We start from the raw sequence: 15,325 nt of genomic DNA on the forward strand, positions 1-15,325 counted from the left end.
TGAATACTTATATATTAATGTTAACATTTTTATTTATCACATTTGCTTTATTTATCATTTTGGCAGAGAGGTTCCTTTCTTTTATTTAGTAAATACAAAAGAATGCATAACGTACATAAACTATAGAGCTTGAAGATAAAACTGACATGCATGAACCTATAAAAGACAACCAGTAAGCCAAAAGATTTTCAACAACTTAGTATCCATGTATAAGTTCCTCTACCATCCCATTTTCATGCCTTCCCTGAACAGATAACACTGTCCCAAAGTCTACATTATTTCCTTGCTTTTTCTCCCCTGTGTATTATAATTTTATGACACATATATCCATACAAATAATGCATTATGTAATTTTCCTTCTCCCTGAACTTTACCAAAAAATGTCATCATAGTATATACTGTTTCCTGGGACTTATTTTTCCATTCTGCATTATGTGTGTTTTCAGGATTGAATCATGTTGTCTGAGGCTATGGTTTGTTGATAGTCACTGCTATGAGTATTTTATTGTATGAATATACCACAACTTATTTATTCATTCTTTGGATTTTGGGTTGTTTCCCATTTGTTTGGTTATTATTAGTTATTTAGTGACTATAAGTATACACGTAGGTAAGAATTTCTCTAAAGCCAAAGGTATATGAATGTTCAACTCTAAAACTTAATACCAAATCACTTTCCAATGTGGGAGTAAGAATCTGCACTGCCACTAGTGTTATATAAGTCCATTTATCTTCTTTGCCAAAGCTTATTAGACTTCTTAAATTTTGCCAGTGTACTTAGTGTAAAATGGCTTCTTATTGTGGATAATTCATCTTTCTTTTTCCATAAAAGGCTTGTTTATGACTTTTGTTTATTTGTCTATAGGGTTATCATCTTTTCCTCATTGATTTGTAGAGGTTTTCTTTAGCAGCCATATGGGTTACAGGTATCTTCGGCCACTTTAGCTTATTTTTTAATTTTCTTTTCAGTTTCTTCTGATGAGTGGAAATTCTCGATTTCAGTATGGTTAAAATATTTGTCTGTGTGTGGGCACTTTGGCTTCTCATTTAAGACCTTTCTATCCCAAGGTGTAAAGGTATTCAACTAGTTTTCTTCTAAAAGTTTTAAAATTTCATTTTCCATTTTTCCACCTAGAACTGATTTCTATGTGTGTAGCAATATAGAGATCAAATTCATTTTTTGTTTTCCCTGTGGACAGCCAATTGCCTAGTTTAATTGTACCTTAAATTCATTAAATGGTACCTTGTTTCCCCAGTGATCTGTTCCCACATGTGATACATTATGACAGATAGATAAATAATTTATGTGTATATGTTTTATTTATAATTTTTATTGTATCAGAACATATAAATTGTATAAATATATATATATAAATTATACATATGTATTTATTGCTAATATCAATCCTGTAAAGGAATTTCCCTTCTCGTTAGTTTGAAGAATAGTGCTTCAGGAGGTTTTTATCTATTCTGTTATTTCACTCACCATCCATGTACTCATAGTATTAAAATTTATTTCATCAAACCAGACCTTTCTTTACAGCTCCATATTCACATATCCAGTTACCCACTTGACATCTTCAAGCAGATGTCGTACTGTCTTTTAATATTATCCAAATTTAATAACCTATCCAAAGCAACTCTTGATCTTTCCATTGCTTTCTATCCCTAGTCTCTCATTGTTTTTTATTGTAATCAGTGACATCATCTTCCCAGCTTTTCATTCTGTAAATCTTAGAGTCATCCTTCATTCTCTCTTCCTAACCCCCAATATTCAATCTATCTCTTGAATTTTTCTACTCTGCTTCCAAATGAGATCTTGTGTCTTTCCATTGCCAGCTCCTTAGTCTGAGCCTCCTTTATCACTCACCTGAGCTGATAAATAATTGTTTTAGAGTTGATCCTTCAGTTTTCTATTCTTTCCCCTGCCTTAATCCATCCTCCTCATAGCTCTAGAGTGAGCTACACATTTAATTAAACACCTTTTTATTTTATTTATTTATTTATTTATTTTGAGATGGAGTTTCGCTCTTGTTGCCCAGGCTGAAGTGCGATGGCACTATCTCAGCTCACTGCAACCTCCACCTCACGGGTTCAAGTGATTCTCCTGCCTCAACCTCCCGAGTAGCTGAGATTACAGGCATCCGCCACCACGCTTGGCTAATTTTTTGTGTTTTTAGTAGTGAAGAGGTTTCACCATGTTGGTCATGCTAGTCTCGAACTCCTGACTTCAGGTGATCCACCCATCTCGGCCTCCCAGAGTGCTGGGATTACAGGCATGAGCCACTACACCTGACCTACTTGGACACCTTTAATGGTTCCTGTCTTCCCCCAGGTAAGCCCACTGTGCCCTGCTCTGATGACCCTCATGCCACCAGCTTCTGCTCCAGCCTTTCTTACTCATTAGGCTCTAGTCTCACTTCTTATTTTTTGATTGTGAGTAATTTTCATGTTTGGTAGTTGATTTCTTTTCCATCTCTTGTATGCATACTTCCTACACCTAGCAGAAACTTGATTTTTTTTTCTTTGAATACACAGCAGATGCCATGTAAACTCATTAGTACTTAGCTCAGGACACTGAATTCTTACCTGGGTTAAATGCATGAATACATTAAAAACTTTTTAGTTTTACCTAAAAGTATATAAAATGTAAACTGATCAGTTATGATTGTCATATGTAATAGTTAGAAAACTACTTTGACTTTTTTTTTCTTTTTAATAAGCTATAAAGCATTAACAGCCAGTGAGATAGAAGATCTTAAGCTGGAGAACTCATCATTACAGGAAACAGTGGCCAAGGCTGGAAAAAATGCAGAGGATGTTCAGCATCAGATATTGGCAACTGAGAGCTCAAATCAAGAATATGCACGGTATATACAGCAAATAATGGCCATAAATTAAGACAATTTAATGTTGAAAGCCAGCTGGTAACTGTCCCTTGGCTTGCTCTTGTCCATCTTATATTTGCAAATTAAGAATTTACTCAGTTAAAAAATGATGCTTCTTGAAGAGTTCCTTGGGTTTTTTTTTTTTTAAAAAAAGGGAGAAATTAATGAAAATGGCTATAAAATGTTTAGTGAACTCTTCTCTCTCAAACTAAAGGATGCTTCTAGATCTGCAGACCAAGTCAGCATTAAAAGAAACAGAAATTAAAGAAATCACAGTTTCTTTTCTTCAAAAAATAACTGATTTGCAGAACCAACTCAAGCAACAAGAGGAAGACTTTAGAAAACAGCTGGAAGATGAAGAAGGAAGGTATTCTGTGATTAGAGCCTGAGTGCCTTGTAACTCAGTTACGATGTTACTTTTTAAATAACTATGTTTTCTCAATTTAATTTTTCCATGCAGAAAAGCTGGAAAAGAAAATACAACAGCAGAATTAACTGAAGAAATTAACAAGTGGCGTCTCCTCTATGAAGAACTATATAATAAAACAAAACCTTTTCAGGTTTGTCAGTTAGGAGTAAACTTACTTGTGTTTATTTTAGGAATTCACTTTGTTCCCTATTATATAGTGAGGACAGTGACTTGGGTTTTCTGCCAGATCATTTTGCTGTGCACTTACAGTGCCAATTTAGCTCACTATTAAAGGTTTATTGTTAAATTACTATGCATAATTTTTTCCCACATTTTGAAGTATAATTAACACATTTAATTGACATAATTTTTTCAGTGGACCCTTTGTGGTTTAAAAAAAAAAACTATAATGAGGAACTTAAAAGTTTGGCTCAGAGGGCTTGCCTGGTATGAGCTTTTGATAATTAACCTATTTTAATTTGTGATATGACTTACCTTATTGGAAATATTCATTGTTTCTCAATACACTGATCTTTTAAAAGAAAAAAGAATAAATGCTGATTCTGGAACTTAGATAGAAGTACAGTATTGGTTATAATGTGGTGATCTAACTGATACAGATAAAACTGGCCAGCTGGCTTTTTTATCTTGTTTGTTTTCCTCTGTTTTAATGATCTTTAAAATGAAAAATACAAAATTTAAAAGATTTTTGTAGAGAATCTATGGAGAGCCCTGAGAATATGTAAACATACCCTGTTTTTATTTGTGTTTTTAATTTTCTTTAGTGTTTATGGTTTACATGAAACTAGTATGATCAAACTGTTTTAAGTCTTTATTTAAAAAATCTTTTTCAGCTACAACTAGATGCTTTTGAGGCAGAAAAACAGGCATTGTTGAATGAACATGGTGCAGCTCAGGAACAGCTAAATAAAATAAGAGATTCATATGCTAAATTATTGGGTCATCAGAATTTGAAACAAAAAATCAAGCATGTTGTGAAGTTGAAAGATGAAAATAGCCAACTCAAATCGGTTTGTAAAGTGACATTTCATTTTATTAAAGATATTGGAGGGAGTGGGGGTTATTCTAACTATAATACTTAAATAAAATGAAAATCTTTGGTATCAGAAAAAAAACAGTTTATAGAGGAAAATTGGGCTGCGATTTAGTGGATTTATTTTAGAATGTTGACCAGATGGGCTTTCAATGTTCTACAGTTTTCTAGCTACCTTCTTAATATATTGAAAATTAGTAGAGTAATTAGATGAATGCATTAAGCTTTACATATCTATTTCCATTTGCAAAACTGCAAACTCCTGATGTAAAGCTATAAAGAGAAGCAGTGTTCAAAAATAGTTGGGCATTTAAATTTTTTAACATGTATCGAGATATAATTGACATCCTATACATTTGTGTTGTACCATGGAGAGTACTTTATTTTTTTTTATAGCCTAATAATTCATTATGTGGTTAAACTACATTTTATTTATTCATTTGTCAATTGATAAACACTTGTTTGCACATTTTGGCTGTTATGAATAATAGCCATAAACATTCATATACAAGTTTTTGTATGGACATTTGTTTTTATTTCCCTGGGAAATAATGGGAGGGAAATTGCCAGATCATTTGATAACTCTACGTTTAATCATTTCAGGAAGTATCAGACTATATTCTGATGAGATCGGGTATGTTCAGGGTGGTATGGCCATAGAAAGGTCAGACTGTATTCAAAAATGACTCATACCAGTCTATATTCTACAGGCAGTATACGAGGGTCCCAATTTCTCCACATACTTACCAACATTTGTTAGTATCTCACTTCTTTATCCTAGCCATTGTATTGGGTATGAAGTGGTATCCCATTGTGGCTTAACTTGCACTTTCTTAATTGGTAATAATGTTGGTCATCTTTTCATGTGCTTACTGGCCATTTGTATATCTTCATAAAAGAAATGTCTATTCAGACTCTGCTCATTTTTAAACTGGATTATTTGTCTTTTTATTATTGTGAGAATTCTTCATCTATTCTGGACACAAGTCTCTTATGTATTATTTGCAAATATCTTCTCCCATTCTGTGCATTGTCTTTTCACTTTCTTGATGATGTCTTTTGACCCAGAAAACTTTTATGAAGTCCAGTGTGTCTATTTTTTTGTTTGTTCCTTGGTATCTATCTCCTCCGCCAAATTCCAATTCAGGAAGATTTACCCCTGTGTTTTCTTCTAAGAGATCTATGGTTTTAGCTCTTACATTTAGATTATTGATTGATTTTGAGTTAATTTTTGTATGTAGTGTGAGGTAAGGGTCCAGCTTCATTCTTTAGCATGTGGACATGCAATAGTCCCCACACTATTTTTTAAAGAGAATATTCTTGCCTCCAGTTAATGGAGTTAGCATCCAATTAAAAAATCATTTAGACTGTACATGTATGGGTTTATTTCTAGACTCTCAACTGTCTTCCATTGATCTATACATCTATGTGCCACCACACTGTCTTGATTACCGTTGTTTTGTACTAAGTTTTGAAATCAGGAAGCGTGAGTCCTCTTTGTAGTTTTCAATATGGTTTTGTCTATTCTGGACCTCTTGCAATTCTATAGTGATTTTGGAATCAGTTTTTCTTTTTTTTTTTTTTTTTGAGATGGCATTTCACTGTGTCACTCAGGCTGGAGTACAGTGGTGCGATCTCAGCTCACCACCAGCTCCGCCTCCCGAGTTCACGCCATTCTCCTGCCTCAGCCTCCCAAGCAGCTGGGACTAGAGGTGCCCACCACCATGCCCAGCTAATTTTTTGTATTTTTAGTAGAGACAGGGTTTCACTGTGTTAGCCAGGATGGTCTCAATCTCCTGACCTCGTGATCCGCCCACCTCGGCCTCCCAAAGTGCTGGGATTACAGGCGTGAGCCACTGTGCCCAGCCTGGAATCAGTTTTTCTACAAAGAAACCAGCTGGGATTCTGATGGGAACGGCATTGAATCTATAGATCAGTTTGGGACATATTATTATCTTTACTAGGTTAAGTCTTCTAATATATGAATATGGGATATTTTTCCAAGTATTTAGATCTCATTTAACTTCTTTCAACAATGTTTTGTAGTTTTCAGAGTATAAGTTTTCCACTTCTTTTGTTAAATTTATTACTATTTTATTCTTTTTGATGCTATTGTAAATGAAATTGTTAATTTCATTTTTGGATTGTTCATTGCAAGTGTATAGAAATACAATTGATTTTAATATATTTATCTTGTACCCTGCATACTTGCTAAACTCATTTTAGTTCTAATAGTTTTTTAGTGGATTCCTTAGGATGTTCTTGTGGAAGATCATGTCTTTTGCAAATAGAGATAGTTTTACTTATTTTCCAATCTGGATGCCTTTTATTTCTTTTTCTTGTCTAATATCTCTGGCTAAAACCTGTAGTATAATACAATGTTGAATTTAGAAGTAATGAAAATGGATGGACAGCCTTGCTTTGTTCCTGATCTAGGGGGAAAGCATTGAGTCTTTCTCCATGATATATGATGTTAGCTATATGATGTATGTAGAGTGACATTATTAGATGTTGATTTGTCAGCCAGGCGCAGTGGCTGACGCCTGTAATCCCAGCACTCTGGGATGCTAAGGCAGGTGGATCACCTGAGGTCAGGAGTTTGAGACAAGCCTGGCCAATATGGTGAAACCTCATCTCTACTAAAAATACAAAAATTAGCTAGGTGTGGTGGCAGGCACCTGTAATCCCAGCTACTTGGGTAGGAGAATCTCTTGAACTCAGAAGACAGAGGTTGCAGTGAACCGAGATGGAGCCATTGAGCCTGGGAGACAACAGCGAAACTCCATCTCTAAAAAACAAAGATGTTGATTTGTCACAGATGCTCTTTATCAAGTTGAGGAAGTTCCCTTCTGTTTCCTAGTTTGTTGAACATTTTTACATGAAAGGGTGATGAATTCTATCAAGTGCTGCTTCTATTTCTATTGAGATTATCATGTAATTTGTTTTTTATTCTGTTGATATGATATGTTTTATTAATTGATTTTTAGATGTTAATCTAACCTTCTGAGATAAATCCCACTTGGTTATGGCATATAATTATTTTTATATGTTGCTGAGGGTTTTTTTGGCCCATATTCCTAGGAGATACTGGTCTGTGGGTTTTCTTTGTTTTGTTTTTGTTTTTTTAATGTCTGTCTCATTTTGGTATCAGGGTAATGGTGACATCATAAAATGAATTGAGAAATGTTCCTTCTTTTCTATGTGGAATGGTTTTTGAATAATTGGTATTAATTCTTCATAGAATATGTGGTAGAATTTATTGGTGAAGCCATCTGGACCTGGGCTTTTCTTGTGAATATTTTTTTATTACTAATTCAATATCATTACTTGATACAGGCTTATTCAGATTATCTCTTTCTTCTTGAGTCGGTTTTCTTCTTGAGTAGTTTATGTCTTTCTATAAATGTGTCTAATTGGTTGGTATATAATTGTTCACAGTATTCCTTTATAGTATCTTTTATTTCTGTAAGGTCAGTAGTAATGGCTCCTCTTTATTTCTGATTCTAGTAATTTGAGTCTTTTTTTATTTAAGTTTCTTTCTTTTTTAAAATTTTTAGTAGAGAAAGAACTTTATTTTTGTTTGTTTGGTTGGTTTTTGGGTTTTTTTTGAGACAGGATCTCACTCTGTCATCAGGCTGGAGTGCAGTGATGCAATCACAGATCACTGCAGCCTCGACCTCCCTGGACTCAGGTGATCCTCCCACCTCAGCTTCCCAAGTAGCTGGGACTACAGGTGTGCACCACCACACCTGGCTAATTTTTCTACTTTTTGTAGAGACAGAGTTTTGCCATGTGGCCCAGGCTGGTCTGGAACTCCTGGGCTCAAGCAATCTACCTGCTTTGGCCTCTCAGAGTGCTGGGATTATAGGCTTGAGCCACTGCACCTGGCCAAGAACTTTTCTTTTTTATAATTTCATCTTTTATTTTAGATGTGGGGGTACATATGCAGATTTGTTACATGGGTGCATTGCATGATACTGAGGTTTAGGGTATGACTGGTCCCATCACCCAGGTAGTCAGGATAGTGCTCAGTAGGTGGTTTTTCAGCCCTTGTTTAATGGCTGAAAAATCCAACATCCAATTACTCTCAAAGACATTTTTTCTCCTTTAGTCCAAATGTATAGGTTATACTTTTCTGTTTCCTGGCATGCCTTGTAATTTTTCATTGGAGAGTAAATTTTTAGATCATATATTATAGCATTTCTGGGTACAGCTCCCCCTCCTTTTGGGGCTTTTTATTTGCTTATTTGCCTAATGATGAGCAGCTCAATGATTTTAGTGAAGCCTATCCTACTACTTCCCCAGTCCCCAACAGTGTTGTGCCTCTGATGTTGCTGTGCAGGGAGGTACAGTTTTAGGTATGTCCACAATTACCCTGGGATGACACTTGCTTTGGTAGGGTTGCCTTCCTCTCTTTCTGTGAACATAGTGGGCTGTAAACTCCAGTAGATCCTGGCTCCTTGCTTTATTATTTTCAACAGTGCCCTAGGGCATAAAGTGCTCTGTCAACTAATCCAATCAAATTCTGGCCCCTCTGTAGGGATTGCATCTGAAAGCAGTGCTGGATATTTATTCTGACTACAGAAGGGCTTGTCCCAGCTGTCTTATTCCCTACTTTTCTCCTGCAAACTAACTAGTCTGCTGTTGAGCCTATATCTTAAATCTCCTCCCAATTCTCTATCACTATAACCACCACTGTTCTTTCATGGTGCCCAATCTTTTTGGCACCAGGGACCATTTTTGTGGAAGGCAATTCTTACACAGACCGGATCACCCAGCTCGTGATTGGTTGGTGTGGATGGTTTTGCGATTAAACTATTCCACCTCAGATCATCAGGCATTAGATTCTCATCAGGCACATGCAACCTAGATCCCTCACACGTGCACTTCACAATAGGGTTCACACTCCTATGAGAATCTAATGCTGAAGCTGATCTGACAGGAGGAGGAGCTCAGGGGGTAATGCTTATGCTTCCTGGCTCACCATTCACCTCCTGCTCTGCAGCCTGATTCCTAGCAGGTCATGGACGGGTATCCATCTGTAGCCCAGAAGTTGGGGACCCCTGCTTTAGAGCACCGTTAGGCTTCAGCTTCTCCAAGCTCTGTTGCAGATGAAGTCAGTTCCTTTGAAAAGAAATGAGGAGCTACCTGTTTTATGGCCTACTTGTCTTTTCCGCCCTCCTTTCCCCCTCCCCTGACAATATCTCTGAGCCAGAACTAGAATTGAAATTGGGGACAATGGCAGTTTTCTCTCTGAGAGACATCTCTGCCCTAGGAGCTGAGTTTTCAGTGGACTTGTGGGGAAGAGATGAGGAATCGCCTCAGGCCCTCTTGACTCACCTCTCCTGGTGTAGAACCATCCCCCTCATGAGCCAGAGAAAGGGTGATCAGGGGCCCAGCATTTTCAACACGCCGTGCCCAAGGTGAGCCCCTGTTCCATGAATGGGGCTGAGTGGAGGAAGGGATCCCCCACCTCACAACTGCATTTGTCCAAGATATAACCACAGCCACAGGAAGCTGGGGACAAGATGAGAAACTCTGATGTCCTGGTCCTCTTGGGAGGGAAGCTTCTGACTCATAGTTGGGGGAAAAGAGGGCCCTGTGCTTTTGACCGTAGCTGTCTGGCATGGACTTTGCCTTGCTAAGCTGGGAGTGGGAAGAGGGGAAGGAGTTTTGGCTTAAATACTGCAGACTTTCATCTTTCTCACCAAATTTTTGCAGATTTTCTTGAATAGACGTTTCTTCATTTGCTGTTTTTCCCTTAGGTCAATTTTCAGAGGCTTTAACTGGTTAACATTTTATAACTTTTAGTTTCACTAGGGAGCAGGTCAGCAGAACTTTCATGCTGTCATGCCAGAAGTCCATCTCAGCAATTACTTTTGAGTTGAACTTTTATCAGAAAAATAGCTTTGTAGCTGTAGAGGGGCAAGGAGATTTAAAAGACTGTATCTCCTTTGTCACAGCTGTTTCAAGTCATTTTGTAATTCAGTCTTAAAGCGTCTGTCTAGCAGTGATTTTTGCCATTGGGTGTGATAGTACATAAACAACTTTGGAATTTGCCCACAACATTGGTAACACATTTCACTGACATAATCTTTAATAATTGTTTATTACCTATTATTTTTTTTTTTTACCTAGGAAGTATCAAAACTTCGCTGTCAGCTTGCTAAAAAAAAACAAAGTGAGAGAAAACTTCAAGAGGAATTGAATAAAGTCCTAGGTATCAAACACTTTGATCCTTCAAAGGCTTTTCATCATGAAAGTAAAGAAAATTTTGCCCTGAAAACCCCATTAAAAGAAGGTAAGACATGAATAAATATATAAAAGGGTCCTCTTCCTTTGGATTTGCTTTCACAGCATTTAGTAAGTCATCCATCTTATGAACTGTGAAAATTTGTTGACACCTTCTGATAAAAGCAATTCTTACTGAGACTGTTGTGTACAAATGACTGTTTTTTTCCTCCTCCTATACTTTCTTTTCTGTATACCTGGATTCTGCCTGTTTTTCAAGGCTGGGTCAAATTATATCTTCCTTGAAGCTTTGCCTGACTATTTTGCCCCTGTCCACACTCCCCAATTTTACTCCCTCTATAATACCCTTAGCATTTTAACCTAAATGTTTCTTAGGTCCTTAATCATTTTCTAATTTGTAGTTTTGGAGAAGTAAATTTCTTATTTCTTGACTGTGAATGTTTGTCTTTCACAATAAATTAAAATTGGTTGAAATGATAAAGACATGTAAATAAAATGATCTTGCAGAATATATTGCTTCAACTGCCTAGAGAAGATACTAGGCCTCTTTTTAGTTTATAGCGATGGATAAATTCGTTTTAATCTAGATTACTAATACTTCTTTTCAATAATTCTTCTAGGCAGTACAAACTGTTACTGAGCTCCTATGGAGTGACAAGAATCATGGAAGTAAACATCTGAAAAACCTGTTGAAGATTATTTCATTCGTATTGTTGTTATTGATGTTGTTATTATGTTTGACATGGTATTTTATAATGTATTTAATTTTAACTGCCAATCCTTAAATATGTGAAAGGAACATTTTTTACCAAAGTGTCTTTTGAGATTTTATCTTTTCTTGTAAATACCTCCTACCTAATGCTCACCTTTATCACCTCATTCTGAACCCTCTCACTGGCCTTCCAGCTTACAATGCATCTCATCAACTTAATATTCCTTTAAAAGTCAGTATCATATTATTATTATTCTCCTGTTCTGAAACCTTAGTTTCAAGAGTCTAATCCCCAGATTTTTCAGCTTGATCCTGGAGGTCTTTTCTAGTCTGAGCTTCTTTAGCTAGGCTAAAACACCTTGGTTTATTCTTGCCTCTACTTCAATTCTGATAATACTCACCTATTATCCTTCCACTTGTCTAGCTGAAATAAGAAATTTAAGAACAAGCCTAACTTCATAGGAACCTCTCCATTTTTAATCAGTTGTTTAATAATTTACAGGTTCTTAGGCTCCATCCTATTTGTATGAAATTATAATCTGTGATTTGGCCTTAAGCCTGCATTTTTAACAAACTCTTCAGTTAATTCTTAAATACACTGAAAATCTGAGAAACTCTGCATGTAACTATTTCTTTAGAGTTTGTCATATACTGCTTGTCATCTACATGTCTAATGAGCATTTGATTAATATTTGTGTAATATGAAATAAAATTACACAGTGAGTCATTTAACCAATTAATTTTTCAACTTGTATTTTATGAAGTTACATTAATGCTTCTATATAAGAAGTATTTATTATCTCTACCCTACCCTACCCACACCACCTTGTCCCCAGAATCACAAAAGATACTGTTTAGAAAGTGGTAAATCTCTCTCTAAAATGTCTCTTTTGCACATTGGTATGATATCGATAAGCTACCTTTTTTATAATATGTCCTCATTGATCGACCAACAGGGACTATCAGTCAGAATTGCTTTTCATAATTATTTTATTAGATCTTAATACATGGTTGAATTTTAAAATGCAATTTTTTAAATTAAATTCAGAAGAAATGTAGAAATTAGAAAAATTGTCCAATAAAATGGTCTAATAAGCTGCGCACAATGGCTCACGCCTGTAATCCCAACACTTTGGGAGGCTGAGGCGGGAGGAATTCAAGACCAGCCTGAGCAACATAGTGATCCCTCATCTCTAAAAAATATATAAATAAATAATAAAATGCTTCAGGACTTCTACTTTTAGCCAAGATGGGGTAACAAGATGAACAACCAGGTGCACTGCCCAGAATTCTGCCCACTGGGAGGATTTCTCTTCACCACTGTCCTTCAGGGATGTCCCAGAGAAGGGCTGGCATACTGTAGCTATCCACTTTTCAGGTGATGCCTACGTATGACACAGAAACATCTATAAACTAGGCCCATGTCATTTATTCCTGTCAGTTCATCATAGGGAACTCCCCATGAGCTTGGGAGAAAAAAGGCAAGGTAGCAGGGAACAGGGACCATGGGCATTTGGGTCACTTCTTCATGTAACTTACTTTTGCCTTCAGGTCCTGCCTGGGCCCAGTCACATACATAACATGTTCTTTAATGATGTACTCCTGCTGTGCACACCCAGCATTATGGCATGTGGGTCAGATAACACCCAACTCATGATGGGCAGCTCAGGTCGCGTGGTAACTTAATTGACCATGGTAAGCTTTCAGTCCCTACTGAAGCCCAGCAGTAGGCCAAGAGCTGTTTCTCAAGAGTAGTTATCTGCATAGGATAGCAGGTCTTTCTTCAAAATACTAAGGGTCTGCACTGAGATTCATCTATACGGGCCTGCCAAAGGTTCCGACAGCATCTCTATCTGCCACTGACACTTTAAATACCATTGGATCTGCAAGTTCATATGTCTCAAGCAACAAAGCACCTTACACAATAGCCTGAACCTATTGCAGAAGCTTTTCCTATTCTGAGTCCTACTCCAAACTAGCAGCTCTTCAAGACACTCAGTAAATGGGCCAGAGTTACAAACCCAAATGAGTAAATGTCTCCAAAATCCAAAGAGGCCTGCCACATGTCACGCCTCTTCTGGCTGTAGGAGGGGGCAGATGCAAAAACTTACCTTAGGAGGGGTATCTCAATATGCCTCATACCACTGGACCCCTAGAAATTTTACTGAGACATGAAAAAGCCTTTGAATTTTTGTTGGATTTACTTCCCACTTCTGACATGCACATGTCTTACCAATAGTTCTGGAGTAGTTGCTACGTCTCACTCATTAAGTCCAGTGAGCATAATGTCATCAATGTAATGGGTCAGTGTGATGTGGAAAGAAAAGGCAATAAAGATTCCTGTGAACAAAATTAGGACAGGGCTGGTGAGTTGATATACCCTGAGGTAGGACATAAAGGTGTGTTTCTAGCCTTGCGAGCTAAAAGCAAACTGCTTCTGGTTGGCCTTCTAGATAGGGATGGAGAAAAGGCATTTTGCCAGATCAGTAGATGCATATGAGGAACCAGGGTTTATGTAAATTTGCTCAAGCAATACATCTGGTACAGCAGCTGCAATTGAAGTCACCACCTAGTTAAGTTTGTGATAATCCACTGTTTTTCTCCAAGATCCATCTGTCCTCTGCTCAGGCTAAATAGGTGAGTTGAATGGAGATATGGTAGGAATCACCACCCAGCCTTCCTTCAAGTACTTACGGTGGCACTAATCTCTTCACTCCCTATAGGAATTGAACATTGCTTTTGGTTTACTATTTTCCTAAGTACAGATAGTTCTAGTGGCTTCTACTTGGTCTTTTCCACCATAATAGCCCTCACTCCATAGGTCAGGAAACCAATGCGTGGATTCTGTCAGCTGCTGACTATATTCTAATTATACATTCTAGAACTGGGGGATAACCACAGAATAGGTTCAGGAATTCACTGGGCCCATTGTGAGATGGAACTAAGCTAAAACTCTATTGATCCCCTGACCTCCATAAGCTGCTACCCTGACAGTAGCACTTTGGATCTCCTGAAATTAGTGTCACTTCAGAGCCAGTGTCCACTAGTTCACTAAAGATCTGATTATTTCCTTTTTCTAATGCACAGTTACATTGGTAAAAGGCTGTACGTCCCTTTGGGGAGGACTAGGAGAAAGACTAACAGTATAAACATTTGGTTATGGACCAGGGTCCCCTTGAGGTCCTCCCCTTCAATCGAAGGGTTTTGGCTCTATGAAGTGGCTCAAGTCTGGGAATTAAGGGACCACGATTCTCTGTTTTTATGATTCAAGCTCAACTTTTGTCACTTGACAGAAGTTTTCTGCTTATACAGATCAAGTAAGACTTTAGTAGGCTTCCTATCTATTTTACTTCTAGGAAAAACATGATCAACTAGCCAAAGCACAGGTCTACACAAGTCAGATTATTCTGATTGTTCCTTTGGCTCTGTCATTATGATAACCACTTCACCTTGCCTTTGGTGGTTGAGTCCCATTACTTGACCCATGCCACCCTGGGATATGTTACTTCCATTATATTTAGGTTTTCCAGTTCAGTGGCTGCAGTGAGCTCTGGCCTACAGAGAAGAGCCATCACAGAGTTCTGAAAAAGATGCTGGAACGCTCCTCGCAAATTTATTTCTCATAATATTGGTGCAAGGTATACTTTCTTGACATTCCCAGTGTGGATGAGTAGTTCTTAAATGAAAAATCTACTCCAATTTCCCAATATTCCTAAACCTTTTAATCCCATCCTCTAGATTAAACCAAGGCATGTCCAGCACTTCCAATTCATCTTTTCCATGTTTCAGTAAGCCTATCAAACTGTGAGCACCCTTTCTAATTCCCCAAGCTGCAGTGTTAAATGCAGAATCTTTGCTTAGTGAGCCCATGTCAAGAAATTTGACCTGATCCAACTTTTTGTTCCTTCTATCATTTTCCAACACTTTTATTATCCATTCTCGCATATGTTCCCAGATTTTTGTCTGTATAAATTAGAGACTTTGAGTAACTCTTAGGAGTATAGCACATC

At 37.2% G+C, this 15,325-nt stretch overlaps 1 protein-coding gene and 1 long non-coding RNA gene across 4 annotated transcripts in view; one reads left to right on the forward strand and one right to left on the reverse strand.

Moving 5' to 3' along the window:
* Positions 1-12,051, forward strand: part of HMMR (hyaluronan-mediated motility receptor (RHAMM)) — a 33,740-nt gene extending 21,689 nt beyond the window's left edge. For all 3 annotated transcript variants that reach the window (XM_011947732.1, XM_011947729.1, XM_011947730.1), the window contains 6 exons: positions 2,724-2,870; positions 3,103-3,255; positions 3,349-3,448; positions 4,152-4,328; positions 10,490-10,652; positions 11,224-12,051. In XM_011947732.1, coding sequence (XP_011803122.1) covers positions 2,724-2,870; positions 3,103-3,255; positions 3,349-3,448; positions 4,152-4,328; positions 10,490-10,652; positions 11,224-11,243 — 760 coding nt within the window. In that variant the 3' untranslated portion in view covers positions 11,244-12,051. The remainder of the gene's footprint in view (positions 1-2,723; positions 2,871-3,102; positions 3,256-3,348; positions 3,449-4,151; positions 4,329-10,489; positions 10,653-11,223) is intronic.
* On the reverse strand, positions 2,685-14,175 carry LOC105515804. The gene is made up of 4 exons (XR_001002391.1): positions 13,795-14,175; positions 13,549-13,655; positions 9,343-9,475; positions 2,685-3,353 (listed from the first exon to the last, which is right to left on the reverse strand). It is a non-coding gene; the product is annotated as an uncharacterized LOC105515804 (long non-coding RNA).
* Between the last annotated feature and the right edge of the window lie 1,150 nt (positions 14,176-15,325).

The sequence above is a fragment of the Colobus angolensis genome, unplaced genomic scaffold, assembly GCF_000951035.1.
Source record: "Colobus angolensis palliatus isolate OR3802 unplaced genomic scaffold, Cang.pa_1.0 Scaffold27, whole genome shotgun sequence".
Taxonomy (NCBI): domain Eukaryota; kingdom Metazoa; phylum Chordata; class Mammalia; order Primates; family Cercopithecidae; genus Colobus; species Colobus angolensis.